Genomic DNA, 15,251 nt, shown 5'->3' with positions numbered 1-15,251 from the left:
GAGAAAAAAATTGCCTCCAATATAAAAAACAAATACCAGATGTATGTTACTTGACAAAACCAGATTTAAGAACACTGAGGGCAACTTATTATTTTATTCAACAAAACAGAAACTTGGCCAAGTTTATAGACTTAGCTCTACAACTGACAAACAAGAAAATAGAGAAAATGCCTCACGTACTAGCAAGCAACAAATCCCTAAACATGGGCAACTTATTAGAAAAGCAACTAAAACAGAAACATAAAAATAGCAAACTGATGAATGCTTCTTGCAGCTAGTACTTTTAAAGTTCAATGTGGTCATAGCTACCATTGTCTTCATCTGGATGATCCTTATGAGTATGAAGATCAAGCCTACCATTGTTGCGTGGCAGTATCTTCTTCAACGAAGGCCAATTGGAAAGAATAAGCTTGACTCTACCACCGATAAGGTAGTCATCAGTTGAGCCTGGAGCATAATAAATATTTGCATAGTACTCTCCTTTGAAGAGATAAGCTTCCTTGGTCCCGTGAGAAGCAAAAGCTGCTTCAAGTCCATTCTCAAAGACAGTACCTATCAAACTAGGAAACCCATGTCTAATGGTTTCAATGTGAATGAGTCTCTTGGATGAATAGTTTATAAGAGCATAATGTCCTCCTCTGAACAAGTAAGCTTCATTGCTACTATGTGCCCTGAATGCAGCGTCTAACCCTCTTTCGAACACTGTGTCCTTGAAGAAAGGAAACATGTCAGTAATTTTCATAGGACCTGAGAGTATTTTGTCATTTGTGGTTCCTGGAGCATAGTCTATCAAGGCACAAAGGTTTGCAGAGAAAATGTAAGCCTGGGTTTTGTCAGTGTCAAAGGCACAATCTATTCCATGTTCTCCGAATGGTGTACGGGCAAGTGATGGATATCCATCACAAATATATAATGGCCCATTTATAATATAATCGTTTGTGCTTCCACGAGCATAATTAATCAATACATATTCATTGTTCATGAATAAATAGGCTTCATTGTTGGCAGATGCACGAAATGCAGCATTTATATAAATAGGTATATTTTCCACCGCGCCATAGCTATGCAACTCAACTTCTTCATTATCCTGAGATGATGATACATCTCTTTTCTGTACCTGATCTCTTTCATGAGGTGTATAAGTTTCTTCAGGCAGCTCCCGTCGTATCCCATTGTCATCAATGTAAAAGGTTATAGGTGTATGAATTGTGAATTGAAGATCCATGTGTGGACGGAAATGACCGTTCATTATCAATCTTCTTTCTCTTGTCATTGTCGGAAACCTACATTGTATAATTCAAGATAAGAAAATTCAGGTTAGTTTTTTTTTTTTTTTGAACTTGTTTCTTTAGTTGTTACAATTACAAATATTAAATTAAATTCTCTTTAAAGGAAAATATGAAATTAATATATATATATATATATATATATATATATATATGGGGGCCGCCAACTTACATCCACCTAAAAACACTAAAGTGCAAGTTAGCAAGTTACACTCACCTAAAATTTATTAAGGTGCAAGTTAGCAACCTACACCTATTCGATTATTTACACTCATTTTTATAAGTATTATTAAGATGCAAGTTAGCAAACTTCACTAATTTACACTCACTTTCATCATTCCAAATATTGTTTTCTTGAAAGTTTATCCATATTACATGTTTTGTCCCTTAAGCATGCCATTGTTTTTTTTTTTTAAAGAGAAAAAAAATAAACTCGAGTTTTTCTTTACTAGTCAATGCACTCATGGTTTGTTTATGCATGCAAATGTATACGAAACAAAGAAAAAGTAATCAGGAGTCCTTAGAACAAAGTAATCCAAAATCCCTGAAACTCTGCCGCAAAAATAGGAGAACGTTTATTTCCTTACAAAATTGCCCTTTTATTTAAAACTAATGTAATTTAGTAAAATATAAATGGGTGTAACCTGCTAACTTACATTTTAGGGTCTGTTTGGTTCGAGAATTAGGAAGGGAGGGGAGGGATTTTAACAGAGGGGATGGGAGATATTTTAATTAAAAACGTGTTTGGTCCGCAAGGGGAGGAGTGAGATTTTAAAATTATTTTACAGTTTTATCCTTAGGCTTAATTAAATAAGGATAACAAAGTAACGAAACAATCACGATGTAATCGATAAGCCTACGATGTAGAAGACGAAATAATGGATTAGTAATAAGGTTGTTACAAGTAGCAATAAAAATTGTTACAAGGAAAGGTTGTTAATAATATGGAATAAAAGTTGTTACAAGGATAATATAACCTAATAATAATAATAATAAAAGTCGTTACAATATTAAACAAGCTAACATAATAATAATAATAATAATAATAATAATAATAATAATAATAATTGTTGTTGTTTCAAGATAATATAACCTAATAATAATAAATGTTGTTATAAAGATAATATTGAGATTTTAAATTATTATAAGGATAATTTTGGCAGTGCAATAAAATTTGCTGCCATCCCCTTCCATTCTTAAAATTGAACTAAACACATCAAATTAAAATTCTCCCCTCCCTTCCAAAAATCTCGAACCAAACAGATCCTTAGTATTTTTAGGTGATATATATATATATATATATATACTATCTCCACTACCAAGCATCAGGGCCGGCCCATAGCCCGTCGAGGCTGGGCGACGACACCAGGCCTCCAATTTTTTGGGGCCCAAAATATTTTTTTTATATGCAAGACACAAAAATAATTGTTATATATCTATTAAAAGCAAATTATTTCAATATGTGCAGCTTGCTTTAGTGGCAAGGCTGCTTTTTGTTGAGTGTGAGGTCATATGTTCAAGACCTACCAAGTGTGATTTCTAATATTCTTTTTTTAAATTAACTTATTTATTTTTTTGGGGCGTAGAATTTTTTTTTTTTTTTACGTCCCTTATAAAATTAAAACCAAGCCTATGAATTTGTTAAGACGGCTCTGCCAAACATATTACCAAAATTCGATTTATGAAATTAAAGGCACATGTGATTTAGGGGGATAGGTTGCCCCTTTAGTTTTAGCCAATAAGAAAGTGTCAGTAATGTCATGTCATGAGAAGTTTTAAAATTTGTATAGTAGGCCTTAAACTTTTTATAATTTTTTATTTATCTTCCAAAGTAAAATCTAATTTAAAATAAAAATTAAATTATGTAAGCCACCGCTGCCACAGCCTCTGCAACCTTCTATGTGGTTTGGGATGAGTTTTTGGATGTTAGTTTATGGGTTTTGCTTATTTATTTGTTGATAGGAATCGAAATGTGGTGGGGAAAAACAGATGAATGAAGAAGAAGGATGAACATGGACGAAGATGAAAATGAAAATGAAGAACAAGAAGATGAGAAGAACAACAAAAGAATAATGATGACTTTCAATTTAATAATTTAATTGAGAAAATTTTTTATCTAACGATTTATGTAATTTTATTGTTTAAAAAAATTATGCAATATGAATTTATGTCCTAAACTACAAATTTAAAAAGGAGGCGCTGACATGGCATAGTACTAAACGTACCTCACTCTAAATGGACATGGAAATGAGTGATGACCGAAACATGAATGTTATGCGTTTAAAGACAGGGCCGGCCCATAGCCCGTCGAGGCTGGGTGACGACACCGGACCTCCAATTTTTTGGGACCCAAAATATTTTTTTTATATGCAAGACACGAAAATAATGGTTATATATCTATTAAAAGAAAACTATTTCAATTTGTGCAGCTTGCTTCAGTGGCATTGTCGCTTTTTGTTGAGTGTGAGGTCATGTGTTCAAGACCCACCAGGTGTGATTTCTAATTTATTTTTTTTAAAATAACTTATTTATTTTTTTTGGCCCAGATTTTTTTTTTTTTTTTTGCATCCCTTATAAAATTAAGGGTTAAATATGTTTTTGGTCCCTATAAAATAGGGGTCTTTCAAGTTTAGTCCTTACTTAATTTTAATGGTTCTTTCAGTCCCTAAAAATAAAAATCTGCACTCACTATTAGTCCCTCCTCAATTCAAATTTGTTTAATTTATGTTTAAACTCTTGAGTTTTTGAACAATTTTTTACAGACGTGTTAAGAACATTACTAAAAGTTCCTATGCAACAAATTTGAATTGAGGAGGGACTAATAGTGAGTGCAGATTTTTATTTTTAGGGACTAAAAGAACCATTAAAATTAAGTAAGGACTAAACTTGAAAGGTCCCTATTTTATAGGAACCAAAAACATATTTAACCCTAAAATTAAAACCGGGCCTATGAATTTGTTAAGATGGCCCTGTTTAAAGCTCTCTTTGCTAAAAATAGCGGATAGCTTATAAGCTAGCGGATAGTTGATAGCTTTTAGCTGATAGTTAAACTCAAGAAAAGTCATGTTATACTCTCGTTATACTTTTATTCTCTCTTTCATTTTTCTCTACTGTTATTGTCCAACAAGAAGAGAAAAAAAAAAAAAAAAGGTTGTCACTAAAGTTGTTTGATTTCGGTTGTCCAAATATCACTCCCTTATAAAAAAAAAAAGATATATATGTGAAATTAGTCATTGTCATTCATTTTTAAATACTAACCCGGGTGCCCGACGCGTGGCGGTGTATATTTGAACAGAGCGAATGTATTGAGGTTGGATGCCAGCAACAAAGGTAATTTCAGCTTGATTAGGGTGCTGATAGCGACCCATAAGGGAGACAGCGACCCAAATACCACCAGGAGCAAAGATCTCATAACGATACAATTGAATCTGACTTCCTATCGGGAGGACATCAGTTGAAGGATTTGGGCGCCATGCATTATTAACAGTGGTGCTAATAAAGACATGAGCTACAGGCCTGTTGGGGTCAAGAGGCGCCCCAGCATTATGGACAAAGTCGTCAAGATTATAGTAAGTGTTGTTGGGAGTGTTTCCTTGAGCTGGTGCTTGGAACCCGTTTGCTAAGATCTCCTGGTAAGGCCTCGTGGTCCATCGATACACTGGACGCCGGATATCAAATTCAAAGTCGTCCACTCTGCCCGCAACCTCATGCCCCAAGATCGGTCGGTTAACGCGGTCAAGATTGCTCGCCAGACGTTGGGCTTCTGCTATGTCTTCTTGCCTCACCGGCAGTGGAAAGTTTGCTGCACACACTCTGGCTTCTGAACTTGGAGGGATTGAAGACATGATGATCTTAATTCACTTTTGTATATATGGATGGATGGATGGTGTATGCAATAGTGCCCAATACTTCATGCATATATATACACGTACACAAGACGCACATTTAATAAATATCCCTTGACATTTAAAAAACGTTTTTTATTTGTCTAATGAAAGATTGATCTTATCTTGGAAGCAACTAAAGGAAATCCGAACTTGCCAATCAAAATTTGACGCATGACACTTTGAATCCATTCTTAGATAATGTAATTAGAAAATTGTTCACGCATTTGACAAGACTGAAAAAAACACATGTAAAAGACAAAAAGTCTCTTGTTGTAAGAACAGAACATGAATTTTCAAAATTCTATTGTTGCGTTTTTTTTATTCATAGGTGCGATTTTCACCAAGCTTAAGTCATTCCAAGCCAATTCTAAGTGCAAAATCAAGTATATATGAGTTTCCAAAATCCATTGTTGCGTTTTTGATATTCCTAAGTGCGATTTTCACCAAGCTTAAGCCAATTCTAAGCAAAAATCAAGTAAGTGTTTTGAATCCTATTGTATTGCTGTTTTGTGATTAAATTGTTAGTTTTTTTTTTTTTTTGTTAAATTTCAATTATAGAGGTTTTATTGATTTTATGATAGTTTAGGTTTAGGTTTAGGTTTTGATGAATTGTTGTAGAATTGTTAGGTTTAGATTTTGATTTTATGATAGTTTAGGTTTAGGTTAGAATTGATGTTAGAATTGTTTAGGTCTAGGTTGTTATGAATTGTTAGAATTGTTATAGAAGTTTTATTGATTTTATGATTTTACGAAGGTTTAGGTTCCGTGTTGGAGCAGATGCCGGCTCCGACCCATTACACACTAATGATTATTTTCTAAGATTAGATATGTTACACATGCTAGTTGTCTAGGTTACAGATAGCTCGCATTGAGAATTTAGCTTGTTTAGTTGAGATTCTTCTCCATGCAAAGACGATATTGCATACTCCGACACATATTATGTGTTTTCTGAAACTTTTAATCAAAGCAAATTTGTCTTGCTTCTAATCGAATTGTGTTTGAAACCTCTCAAAATCTAAAAGAAACATCTACAATGAACTTTTTCCTTTGAAAGATGGTCGATTATACATGACAGTAATGTTTCATTCAATCTTTTCCTTCCTTTTCTTTTTGAGATGATATATATATATATATATATATATATATATATACACTAATTCCTTTTTTCTTTCAAATATACAATGTATCTTTCGTTCGATCTTCTAATGAAAATTTCATTAAGGTGGTTTCTAAGATCAAATTTTGACATCAATGCAGTCGTTTCATAGGACTATTTTGACGAATATTTTTATAGGAGTACCAACATTATGACATTTCATCATTAAAATATCAAAGTATCCATTTACTCTAATTTCTTTGAAGCTATATCAAGATTACTCATTCAGAAAGTGATTGCAATTTCATTTTGGTCCACTTCTATGCCCAACAGGTTATAAGGGATTCTATTGTCGGGCTAGGAACTGATGAAGATTCACTCAACAGAGCTATTGTAACTCGAGCTGAAATCGACTTGTTGAAAGTGAGATTCGAGTATGCTAACATGTACAAATCAAGTAGTCTTGATGAAGATGTCATTGGAGATACCTCGGGTGACTACATGGAATTCTTGCTGACTTTGCTAGGGAAAGGACCAAAGGGATACTAATACATCACAACAACAAGAACCTATCTTTCTGTTCTGAGGTTATTTGTAATCTTAATTTGATGGTTTAAATTATGTTGTACATGTTGGTACAATATGTCAGAAGAATAAAATTTGCAAGTTGAAACTAAGACTATATGTGTGTGTGTTATTCTGAATTGGATTTGTGTGCATATTAATTAATTATTCCTTGATATTTTCACTGTGAAAACTAAAAGAAAGTGTTGTATAAATAAGAAGGTATTTGATGATGTAAAATATATTGAAGTTATTATCATGGAATTATTTGAGTTGTTAAAAGAATGCTCCAAAGAAAATGAAAAAGTGTCATGTGAGTTGTGATATTTCATTTAGCCAATGGATTGAGCCTGATTGATGAATCTCAACTCACATATACGATTACACTAGATTAAGATCCGCGTGTTAGGTAAGGGGGGTTCGTTTTTTCCTGTGACAAGATGCCGACCTTGAGGGAAAGCCAGTGAAAAAAATCTTAAGTGGCTTGGGATGACATTCTAAAGTTAACACATGTGCAGCTGCAAGATAATGTTGCAGACTCATTTATCTGGACAACCGATCGAGCGGCAAGTTTCACAGTAATTTGCAGCTATGTGCTGCTGTCAAGGCTTGTGACAGAAGTGGATACCGATTATGATTTTGTTGCAGCTGTGAAACGCCTTTGGAAAACGTCGGTTCCATCTATAAGTTGCGCTTATTCGGATGGAGATTATTGCTTGAGAAAAATTCTACTAGAGTGTAGAATGTGTGTTTTGTTTCAATGACCTTGAGTCAGTAAGCCATTTGTTTGCAACATGTCCGGAGACTTGGGAAATTCGGAAAAGTATTTTCAATGGTTGGAATGGATAGATACCGGTTGGGGACGCGAAGTATGTAGCGGAGAAAATTGGAAAAAATGTCACACTTACATAATTGGTGTCGATCATGATCTTGGTTTATTTGTCGGGAAGGTAGAAACAAAAACTATTATTGTTTGTTGTTCCTTTATTATTATTATCTTATTTTAATTCAACTTATTATTGTTTGTTGTTCCTTTTTTATTTCAATGTTAATTTACCGATTCATGTCTTGTTGTGTAAAATATATGAGTCAGTTTGAGCTAAAATAAGCAAATTAGATGTGTGCTTGTCATTCGTCTATCTCTGAAATCGTAAAATCAAGTAGTTTCTTTTATTTAATTAAGTTTAAGGGTAAAACGGTAAAATAATTTTAAAATCCCTCTCCCTCCCCCTCCTCTCCCAATTCTCGAACCAAACAGGCTACAATTGTTAAGCTTAAATAAGGAAATAACAAAACTCTAATGGGCCGAAAATAACAAACTAAAACAAAAACAGAAAATTATTAAAATTAAGCTAAAATAAAAATACTATGGATACTCTCCTACATCATCCTGATCATTCTCGCTTGTTGAGGCACATATTGATACTCTGCCTCGTGCATTCCAGCCTCCTACAATTTGTGATGAATATCTTGCTTGAACTCATTCATCACTAATTGCAAAAAGGTCACCCTTGCTTGAGCTTCAACAACTCTCCTCTTTAAAGAAGTATGCGATCGAACTCTAGTGTGATATGATTTGGAGCTAAATTTTTGTTGCCTTATCATATACTCCCTCTGTCCCAGTTTAAGTTTAACTGAGCCAATTTTCCATTTCACAGAGATTAAGAAAAGTGTATAAAGGAAAGAGAGAGAAAATTAGTTTTGAGTGCCTTTTTCAAGTATTGGTGTATTCTTCTTTATCATAAATGTAAAGTTGAATATATTGAATTGAAAGTTGTGAAAGTAATATTAATTAGAGTTATAATTGAAAAAAAAAAATTAATGTTGTATTGAAAAGTGAAATGAGTCAAGATTCTTGGGACAATATTTTTTTACAAATGAGTTAGTTAAACTTGGACGGAGCGAGCACTAAAGTTAAAAAAATATATATATATCAAAAGTTTTAAAAATATCCAATTTTGTAAGTTTTGTTTATAAAATGTCCGATTTAAATATTAATACCGGATATTTTGAAAGATCAAACTTTCGGTTTTAGAATTCAAAATATCTGATATTAATATTCAACCGGACCTTTTGAAAACAAAACTTTATGTATGAATAATCAAACCGAATGTTTGGATTTTCAAAACTTTCAAGAATTTTCAAAAACTTTTTTTTTATAAGCCAATATAGTAAAGAATTTGACTTACAAAGTGTAGTGTTATATCTTTTATCTCTATATTCACAAAGCTGCACCTAGTGCAATAGATTCCAATTTCTTCATTCAATCTGTAATCATGATCACATGATATGGTGCAATAGACACCGTCGATACCTTTTTCATCATTCTTCTTTGGTCTGCCAATATTATCATTCATGTGATCAAGTTGAGAAGAAATTCCACCACTTTCATGATGATGTGCTACTTGAACCAAGATCATAACATCACAAGATGGAATTTCTTGTACATTATGAGCAGAGACAGGGACAATGATCTGGGTGTCAGATGCATCCACTTGAAAAACAGAAAGAAATGATTTTCCATCTTTGATTTGAAAATTAGAACCACTAGTATTAGTCTCCATGATTTGGTAGAGAATCTTGTACAATCGTTGACCTTAAATATGATTTATTTAAGCAATTTTAATTTTGAGAAACTTATTTTAACAGTAGCATTTGTTACTACCAAGATTGTAAATAAAATTCTATATGCAATACAAACATTTTGGAAAAAATATTTAGAGTTTTAATATAAGTCAATACTTCTATCGGTGCGCTTAGCTAATTTCTTCTATTAACACTTCTCAAAGTACTTTCAATTCTGAAAATAAATTAAGACCATCAATATCAAAATATCTATTAAAGCGTAAAAACTTTTTCAATGACTTTTCAATTCATCCTCATCTAAAGCTTTAAATTTTTTGAATCAAATAAAATAATATTGTAAAAGATGTTCAAAACGTACCTCAGTAGAATTAATTAATTAATTAATTGATCAAATATGTATAAAGATTACACAACACGAAAAGATTTTTCAGATGAATGTGTGATCTCATTAGTTATATTTTCATCAAAATAAGATTTTTTTGAAGTTAGGTAGATAATTGAAATAAGTTAAAGGATAAAAGAAATTTAATTTCTTTAAGATAATGGAATATTTTAAATTATATCAATATTGATAAAAATATTGAGTAATGTCCTATAAATGTAGACAGTGATTTGAGCTAGAATAGTAGAAATTTGAGAAAAAATTAAATTTGCCTCCAATATCAAAAACAAATACCAAATGTATGCTAAGTTTTCTCTTTTCCCTTTCTCTCTTGTGAGCCGTCACCTAAACTCTAGTTACTTCTCTTTCATCCACCAAAGATGGGTGATTTAGGTCAATTTTTGACCCAAAATCATCCCTCTCGTTTGTCACATCTTCTTTGTTTTTTATTTTGTGATTTCGTCATCTTCGTGTGACGTTGGTTTGTTCGTTGTCTTTTTGCGAAATTGTTTGTTTTTCTTGTTTCTCTCAGGTATTTGATCGGTTCAGATTGTCAGATCAGCTTCGATCCAGTGCAGATCCAATCAATGACTTTGGCGTCATCCACGTTGCAGATCTGAAGACATTGTTATTCAGGCGATTTAAATATAGTTATATGTGTAGCCTGTGGATCAGAAGCACCCATTCTTATTCTTTTATTCAACAAAACAGAAACTTGGCCAAGTTTATAGACTTAGCTCTACAACTGACAAACAAGAAAATAGAGAAAATGCCTCACGTACTAGCAAGCAACAAATCCCTAAACATGGGCAACTTAATAGAAAAGCAACTAAAACAGAAACATAAAAATAGCAAACTGATGAATGCTCCTTGCAGCTAGTACTTTTAAAGTTCAACGGGGCCATAGTCTTCATCTGTATGATCCTTATGAGAACGAAGGTCAAGCCTACCATTGTCGCGTGGCAGTATGCTGCTCAACGAGGGCCAATTGGAAAGAATAGGCTTGACTCTACCACCGATAAGGTAGTCATCAGTTGTGCCTGGAGCATAATAAATATTTGCATAGTACTCTCCTTTGAAGAGATAAGCTTCCTTGGTCGCGTGAGAAGCAAAAGCTGCTTCAACTCCATTCTCAAAGACAGTACCTATCAAACTATGAAACCCATGTCTAATGGTTTCAATGTGAATGAGTTTCTTGGATGAATAGTTTATAAGAGCATAATGTCCTCCTCTGAACAAGTAAGCTTCATTGCTACTATGTGCCCTGAATGCAGCATCTAACCCTCTTTCGAACACTGTGTCCTTGAAGAAAGGAAACATGTCAGTAATTGTCATAGGACCTGAGACTATTTTGTCATCTGTGGTTCTTGGAGCATAGTCTATCAAGGCACAAAGGTTTGCAGAGAAAATGTAAGCCTGGGTTTTGTCAGTGTCAAAGGCACAATCTATTCCATGTTCTCCGAATGGTGTACGGGAAAGTGATGGATATCCATCATAAATATATAATGGCCCATTTACAATATGATCGTTTGTGCTTCCACGACCATAATTAATCAATACACATTCATCGTTCATGAATAAATAGGCTTCATTGTTGGCAGATGCACGAAATGCAGCATTTATATAAATAGGTGTAGCTTCCACCGCACCATAGCTATGCAACCCAACTTCTTCATTATCCTGGGATGATGACACTTCTCTTTTATGTACCTTGCTTTCATGAGGTGTATAAGTTTCTTTAGGCAGCTCCCGTCGCATCCCATTGTCATCCTTGTAATAAGTTAGAGGGGTATAAATTGTGAAATGAAGATCCATGTGTGGAAGGAAATGACTGTTCATTATCAATTTTATTTCTCTTGTCATTGTCGGAAACCTACATTATATAATTCAAGTAAACAATTAGACATGGATATGAAAATTTATGCAAGCTAGTAAATCTTTGAAAATTTATATAATTTTTTCGGAGATCCAACTTAAATTTTCACACTTATGAAGATCTAATTAACTTGCATACAACAAAATTGGCAGCTGAGCATTTAATCTAAGCAATATCAGTATTTAATATGGATATATATTATCCTTCCAAAAAGAGCTCATAGCATTTAATCTCTTGCATTGATGAAAAATATGTGAAATTAGTCATTGTCGTTCATTTTTAAATACTAACCCGTCTCCACGTGGACGTGTGGCGGTGTACATTTGAACAGAGCAAATGTATTGAGGTGCGATGCCAGCAACAAAGGTGATTTCAGCTAGATTAGGGTTCTGGTAGCGACCCTTAAGGGTGACAGCGGACCAAATACCACCAGGAGCAAAGATCTCATAACGATACAATTGAATCTGACTTCCTATCGGGAGGACATCAGTTGAAGGATTTGGACGCCATGCATTATTAATAGTGGTGCTAATAAAGGCACGAGGTACAGCTCTGTTGGGGTCAACAGGCACCCCAACACTATGGACAAAGCCGTCAAGATCATGGTAAATGTTGTTGTCAGCGTTTCCTTGATCTGGTGCTTGGAACCCGTTTGTGAAGATCTCCTGGTAAGGCTTCCTGCTCCATCGATACATTGGACGGCGGATATCAAACTCAAAGTCGTCCACTCTGTCCACAACCTCATGCCCTAAGATCTGTCTGTTAACGCGGTCAGTCAAGATTGCTCGCCAGACGTTGGGCTTCTGCTATGTCTACTTGCCTCACCGGCAGTGGAAAGTTTGCTGCACACACTCTGGCTCCTGAACTTGGAGGGATTGAAGACATGATGATTTTAATTCACTTTTGTATATAGGGATGGATGGATATTGGTGTATGCAATAGTGCCCAACTGTTCATGCATATATATACACGTACACAAGACATGTAAATCCCTTCACATTTAATATCCCTTGACATTTAAAAAACTTTTTTTTTTCTTACTAAATCACTAGACCAAAAAACGTACTCCCTTCGGTCATATTTCTAAGTAAAAAATGACTTTTTAGATACATTGAATAATTAATGTATACGGTCACATTTATGGGTTAGATACATTAATTATTGGATGTACCTAAAAAGTTATTTTTTGCTTAGAAATGTGACCGGAGAGAGTATGGCTGAAAAGTCTAGAAATGAATCTGGTAAGCATCTTAAAGGAAATCCGAACTTACCAATGGAAATTCGACGCGTGACACTTTCAATCCATGAAAATTACTTTTTTGACATTAAAAGTTTCCTAAAAACACAAATAAATGACCAAATTAACCCCAACGGTAGTTAACTACCCCTAGTAAATCCGACAACAGTTAACTACCGCTGGCTCTAGCTGCAGTTAACTGCAGCGGGCTTTGTTGCACTTAAGTGCAATTTCAATTGTGATTTTACGCATTCGATCGAAAAATCAAAATAAATCGAAACTTATTCGAAATTTTACGAAACTTTACAGACCATGTATATGTATTTTTACGGTGTCTATAAAGTTTCGTAAAATCCAAATAAGTTTCGATTTATTTTGATTTTTCAATAGAAATGCACAAATTCAGAACTAGAATTGCACTTAAGTGCAGCAAAGCCATATACAGTTAACTGCAGCAGGAGCTGACAGTAGTTAGTTGTTGTCGGATTTGCCAGTAATAGTTAACTACTGCTGAGGTAATTTGGTCATTTACTTGTATTTTTAGGAAACTTTTAATGTCAAAAAAGCAATTTTCTCAATCCATTCCTAGACGGGAATGGATTGTCTCCAGTCCAATTTTCTCATGTTTTCTCCTGTGAAGCAATCTGAGCCCTCCATTTCTTTTAGGCTATGTTTGGATTGATGGAGAGTGATGGAATGGAATGGAATGGAGTGGGATATATCCACATCCCATTGTTTGGTTATGTAAAAAATGAATGGAATGGAATAGAGTGTGATGGAACCGATTCCATCCAATACCACTCATTTAGTCATTTTTTCATTCCCCCCTAAATGGGGAGGTATCCAATGGAATGGAACACTCTAATAATAAAATTACAACTTGATCCTTATTTTTCATTCCCAATTTTAGCGTGCACCATTACCTCTTTTTTTTTCCTTCATTTCTTCTTGTTCCAACCTGCTCCAATAAGCTAACTCATATTTCTTCATCTTCATATTTGATGCTTCAACTAATATTTGAACCAAGATTTCTATTGTTATTTCTTGTTATTTATGAACCCATATTTCTTCTTTTTCCAAATTAATTGTGACGTTTCTTTTTTTTTTTCTCCATCTTATTCATGTTTGATGCTTTTCTTCTAATTTATGAACCCTCTATTATGGGTGGTTAGTATTTTCTTTACCAATAAAATTTTGCTTGTAGTGGATTTCAATTAGCTTGTAGCAGACATGGAACAGATATCAGTGTGATATTGCTCATGTTGTTACTGTTTTTGAGTAGCTTTATATACAAAGGATTCACGTCAGTGAAGACTATTGATTTTTTTTTAATGAAATTGCATGTGTTACCGCTACTCACAAATGATGCTAAAATAACAACATATTGATTGGATTGAGTAGAGAATTCAACTTCTTTTTAATATAAGGGTAAAATTGGAATAAAAAAGTTATAACTCGTTCCGTTCCGCTAACTTTCCAAACAATGGAATGGAAAACTAGTTCCGTTCCGTTGATTTTCACTTATCCAAACAGAGCCTTAATTATAATGGATTTTGTCTCTTTCCTTTCACACACTCCTCCCTTATCCCCTTCTTCACAAACCGTTTCTGCCATTGAAGTTTGTTCCGCGGTGCACCAACGGTGACGTCCTTCCTTCATCCTTCATTATTTCTCCCTCTTATTTCCTTCTCTCATTCTCTGGGTATATTTTCTGATGTTTAAGCTTGATTTCCATTTCTTATTATTCTAGATTAACCTAATTTCAAATTTACTTGATGCAAAATGGTTGGGTTCATTATCAACTGAATTTCAAATTTACATGCTTCGAAATAGTGACAATTGCTTGGGTTCGGATTATGTCATGGTAATTGCTTGAAAACCACTAATTTTGTCATGACAAAGGGTTGGAGTTATACAAACAGTGATCTCTCATTCTGTCATGACAATTGCTTGGAATTATACACAATCTAACATAGCAAACAAAAGATGGCATCATCAATATAGATGGTGTTCACTTGGTAGTGTTGTTATTATTGAAGAAGATGAAACAGTTTTGTGTTTTACAGTAGCTTGTCTCTCGAGGGAAGAAGGAAAGAAATTAAATGAAATAGACAAAATTTATGTTGATTTTAATTGCCTTAATTAATAGCCATTGATTTTCATTAAAAAGAAATGTATGGTTCAGATTGCTTCACAGGAGAAAATTTGACTGGAGACAATCCTTTCCCTTCCTAGACAATGTAAAAAAACAGCCTATAGAAATTGCTTTTTGGATATTAAAATTTTGGATTTTTGTTTTAGTTGCTTGTGTCAAGGCAAAGTAGGTCGTTAAATTAG

At 33.8% G+C, this 15,251-nt stretch overlaps 1 protein-coding gene and 1 long non-coding RNA gene across 2 annotated transcripts; one reads left to right on the top strand and one right to left on the bottom strand.

Annotated features, from left to right (window-relative positions):
- Positions 1–64: 64 nt before the first annotated feature.
- LOC11445240 (uncharacterized) lies at positions 65–5,191 on the bottom strand. The gene is made up of 2 exons (XM_003627721.4): positions 4,545–5,191; positions 65–1,283 (listed from the first exon to the last, which is right to left on the bottom strand). The coding sequence occupies exons 1-2, from the start codon at positions 5,129–5,131 to the stop codon at positions 284–286; spliced, it is 1,587 nt and encodes a 528-aa protein (XP_003627769.1). The 5' UTR covers positions 5,132–5,191; the 3' UTR covers positions 65–283.
- A 223-nt stretch (positions 5,192–5,414) lies between these two features.
- Positions 5,415–7,089, top strand: LOC120577719 (uncharacterized). Its single transcript, XR_005643673.1, has 2 exons — positions 5,415–5,648; positions 6,603–7,089. It is a non-coding gene; the product is annotated as an uncharacterized lncRNA (long non-coding RNA).
- Positions 7,090–15,251: the final 8,162 nt, after the last annotated feature.

This window comes from Medicago truncatula, chromosome 8 (genome assembly GCF_003473485.1).
Source record: "Medicago truncatula cultivar Jemalong A17 chromosome 8, MtrunA17r5.0-ANR, whole genome shotgun sequence".
Taxonomy (NCBI): domain Eukaryota; kingdom Viridiplantae; phylum Streptophyta; class Magnoliopsida; order Fabales; family Fabaceae; genus Medicago; species Medicago truncatula.
The sequence above is the reverse complement of the archived record's forward strand: the minus strand, read 5'-3'. Positions and strand labels throughout refer to the sequence as shown.